Source organism: Gavialis gangeticus, unplaced genomic scaffold (assembly GCF_001723915.1).
Source record: "Gavialis gangeticus isolate Ggan-Ray unplaced genomic scaffold, GavGan_comp1, whole genome shotgun sequence".
NCBI lineage: Eukaryota > Metazoa > Chordata > Crocodylia > Gavialidae > Gavialis > Gavialis gangeticus.
Genome location: NW_017729025.1, coordinates 149948544 through 149953086, shown reverse-complemented (window position 1 = coordinate 149953086; position 4543 = coordinate 149948544). Strand labels below are relative to the sequence as shown.

The 4543-nt window shown below is 39.0% G+C and overlaps 1 protein-coding gene across 1 annotated transcript in view; it reads left to right on the top strand.

Annotated features, from left to right (window-relative positions):
• Nucleotides 1-4543, top strand: part of LOC109299404 (mucin-5B-like) — a 71040-nt gene that overhangs the window by 39499 nt on the left and 26998 nt on the right. Inside the window, exons 27-30 of the mRNA XM_019519986.1 lie at nucleotides 913-1057; nucleotides 2931-2977; nucleotides 3077-3268; nucleotides 3988-4211. Of these exons, the coding sequence (XP_019375531.1) occupies nucleotides 913-1057; nucleotides 2931-2977; nucleotides 3077-3268; nucleotides 3988-4211 (608 nt within the window). The remainder of the gene's footprint in view (nucleotides 1-912; nucleotides 1058-2930; nucleotides 2978-3076; nucleotides 3269-3987; nucleotides 4212-4543) is intronic.

Here is a 4543-nt window from a genome sequence, read left to right as displayed (position 1 = left end):
CGGGGGGGGGGGGGGGGTGCAGTAGTTAACTCCAGTTAGCGCACACAGCTCTTCCTACATGAGCTAGCACACCCTGTCTAAGAATGACCGCATAGCGAAACAACACTCAACCTATATAGAAAGGTCTGATAAACAGTACAGAGGAATTAGTATTGTGCTTGAATTAACATGGTGATCTGAAAAGCAGATGGTGGTCTGTTATAACTTGAGCTGCTTCATCCCCACTTGTGTTACTAATGACACTATCATCAGCCTTACAACTTCACTACATTCTGCCTCAGTCAGTCCTCCAACCAGACAGGAGCTGTTTTCAATACTACTTAACTTGAGCTAGTTATTTTTGTGTGTGCCGGGAAATCAGGCCAAGAGCAAAGCTCAAGTTATACGTTGAGCCAACAATGCAGTGAAGATAAAACCTAAGTGTTCATGGGGTGCTTGGATCACCTGAGACATAAGTAAAGAGAAATATTTTCAAAGACCTATGAAAGCACTGAGATATGAATGGGCACATCTACACTTGCACTTTAATGCTCATTAGCCTATTTTAATGTATATTAAAGTAACAAAAAACATGCTCTTTAGGTAATGCACATTAAAATAGGCTAATGCACCTTTTTCTAGTACCTCACAATGAAAGTACTAGATTTGATGTGCATTACCTAAAATGCATTAAAGGACATGTAGATGCACCCAATAAGTTCTTTGCTTTACAAGTCCACATGCATTTATCAGTTTCTATCAATTATGAAGGACAGCTTAGGAAAAGAGGAAGCCAAAGCAAGTTTGGCTGGAAGAGGTTCTTCAAATTTAGAAACACCTTATACCAGAGAAATATAGGCAAAAGTAGAAAAAAAGGAACTATTTTCTGTGTAAAGGTTCTTCTTGAATACATGCCATCTTTTTTTGTTGCAGGCTGCTACCCAACCTGTTCACCGGACAAACCATATTTTAATGAGCATACGATGAACTGTACTGATACCTGTGGATGTTATGATGATCTAGGAAAGTATGTAGAACCAGGAAAGACCTACTACTTACGGGACAATTGTCAGTTATGGTAAGATTTAATAACTAGGATGACCATGTGAAGGGGAAAGAATCAAAGCACTCTGAAAATTGTATGCTCCTGCCCCTATGGGAACATGACAGACCTTGGTTTTCTCTGTTTAAAAATTGCAAAATCTCATAAAAATGGCAAAATCTCTGATTTAAAACCCCCAAATCTGCATTTTTCCATAATTAAAATGAAGCACCACTATATATATATATAGGTGTTTCATTTTAATTGTGTGTGTGTGTGTGTATATATATATATATATATGCATGTGCGTATCAGTTGAACACGATATTTTATTGATATATTTACAATTCTGAAGCAATTTGGAAGACTACCAGTGCTTCCATCATTATAATAAAATACATTCTAAGTACTTATATATTTTGGCATTTGATTCTGGTTTTTCTAAGGAGCTGAGCAGCTTTATAGGAAGTCGTTACATAAACAGATTTGTTTCTGTGGCATATTTCAAAGTCATCTGCAGTTTATATTAATTATAAATACTGTCTAGTATTTGGACATTTTCCTTTTTCTTACCTAGATGAGAGGAGGGTGAGGAATGTGTAGTTTCTCTCCAGACTTGTGTCTGCAGCCTCCCATGATCCTTGAGTTCATGGTTCTGCAGGAGGTGGGGCCTAATGAGATGTCTGTGGCAAAAAATGGCAGGAAGAAAAGCTGACATGAACTAAACATTCATGAGAGAGCATAAGAAAGGGGCTGACATGATCAGAAGAAACTGGGGGAGGAGTGAATCCTCTTTTAAGCCTCACACCAACCCATGCTGGCCCCTTGTCAGAACTGGCCAGAAAGAAGAAGAAAGAGCTTCTAGTTGGGCCATGAAGAAGGCACTGTGAGCAGCAAGTAGTGCCTCTTCCTAACTAGTCAGTGTTTGAATGATAGCTGCTCATCTCCTTAGAATAGGAGTGCAGAATACAACAAATGCATTTTTAAATTCCTTTCTGAGCATTAAGCTAAAGGATTTACATAGAAAGTGGTTGAAATACAACAGAACAGAAAATCACTTCAGTAGAACTTAGTTTCTCGCCAGCAATATGAAAGGTTGTGTTTGACAATAAGGGGTCATATTTGCACAGGCAGCCTGAACACATCCTTTGGTGTTTGCCAGGGATTCAGGTTTTCTTTCCCTTACTGAAGCATCCTTTGCCCCAGCCAGCTGGGGCAATGTCTACATGTGCACTCTTGCACACAATAAAACTCTGCAGCAAGATAGTACTTGTAGTTTACAAATACTGCCAGCTATCCAAAGTCTGAATTTTCATCAAATAATGACTCAGAGGGCACATCTACATGAGACATTTACTGCACAGTTGACTAACTGCACAGTAAACATCTCGGCATCTACACATGCACCCTTATTAGGGCACATTCAACTAATAAATTCTACAGCAGAGCAGTATTTGTAAACTACAAGTACTACCTTGCTGCAGAGTTTTACTGTGTGCACAGCACACATGTAGATATTGCCCCAGTTGGCAAAGGGTGCTTCAGTAAGGATCTAGCCAGCAGGCAGCCCCTGTGCTGCAGCACCCACATGTCTCAGACAGCCAGGCCCCAGCATGTGGAGCCTGGCTGGAGCATCCCTGCCCTGACAGGCCTACCCCTCAAGTCCCTTGCTAGCCCAGGCTGCTCTAGCCAGACTCCACATGCTGTGACCAAATAAACTCTGAAGCAATATGCTCCAGAGTTTATTCGGGTGCATTAATCACATGTGTAGATATGGCCAGAATAACCTTATTCTGGTTTATGATTAGTCTCTTATAGGAATTCAGTGAAAATGCCATAGTAATAAATGACTTCACCATCTCTCATGCATATTCACTCTCACTTTTCTTCTGTATGTTCTTTCTTTCAGTAAATGCACACAGGAAGGCAAAATAAACTGCGTGTACGAGGAAACAGGTAAGGTGATAAAGATTTATTCCTGAAAAAAACAGATGGAAAATGTCTCTTTCTCTTTACATGTCACTGACACATCATTTTACTTTTTCTGATTTACAGCATGTTACTGCATTTATGAAGGGAAAAAATATGAGTATAATGAGGTCATTTACAACACCACAGATGGAACTGGAGGCTGCTTTAGTGCAGTTTGTGATGTGAATGGAACAATAACCAGACATATATATATATGTAATACTCCTACAACCACACATCCATTTAACTTCAGTACACCTACAACTAGTGTTACAGGTATATCTGAGTTTTTATCAGACTAATGGAAAAATCTTTGCATGTATGAGAAGCATTGTGATTTCTGCAGCTAACTACACATGCCTTCCCTGTAAAATGTTGAATCCTTCTCGGGAAATAAGACCCTCATCTGGTAGCTCCATTCTTGTGAGGGTCAGTTAAATAAAGTGGGCCAAGGTATTGCAGCAACTGTGAAAAACAACCCCCACTATAGAGAATTTCCTCAAACCAAAGGCAGTTTAGCATTTCCTCTTCGTGCCTTGGACAACCCTACCTATCCCAAGCAGAGAAAAGAGCAGCTTTCAAGCTAGTTCACAGGGATTACTAGTCTTGGACACCATATTTAATACTCCTCCCTTTACATGTTAGTGGAAAGCAATAATAAATAATGAATGTAAAATAAACATATTAAAGCATCTCAAAGCTAAGATATTATTTATGAGGGAAAGCTGAAGTTATCTAAAAATGTCCTTTGACACTTGTTGAAACTACTCAAGTTTTTGTAACCAAATTTCCTCCAAACACCTCATATACTAGTCCTCCATGGTCCTTATATTAAAAGCTTTTAGAATCTATGAACGATGGGTAATTTGATCATTTCAATAGACTAGTAGGGCCTAAAATACAAAAATACATCTAATTAACCAATATAATTTTAAAAATCTATACAATATCTAGAATGTGAAGACAACCAACAAATTCTGTTCTTTTTACAACAGGAACAACAGCTATACCAACTGCTACAACAGTATGTGTCCACAGAGTATGTGAATGGTCAGAATGGTATGATACCAGCCATCCAACATCTGCTTCCAGTAATGGAGATTATGAAACATTTACAAATCTAATAAATAAAGGACACAAGATATGCAAAACACCAAATGATGTTGAATGCAGAGCAGCACAATATCCAGACATGTCATTAAAAGACCTGAACCAAAAAGTAGAGTGTAGCAAAACCCATGGACTCATATGTAATAACAAGGACCAACAGCAACAAATGTGCTACAATTATGAAATAAGAATACAGTGCTGTACCTATATACCATGCAACCCTTTGACAACTACCCCAGCTGGAACAACCATGGCATCTTCAACCTTACCGGTTACATCATTTCAGTCAACAGAAGTTTCAAAACCAACGCACACAATAGGAACAGAAGGACACAGTAAAAGTACAGAAAGCCAAACTTCATTTTCATACAAGACCACAACAGCAGTCACCTCACCCGGTTCTCCTACCCCAACCTCCTGCGAGCCAACCTGTACCTGGAC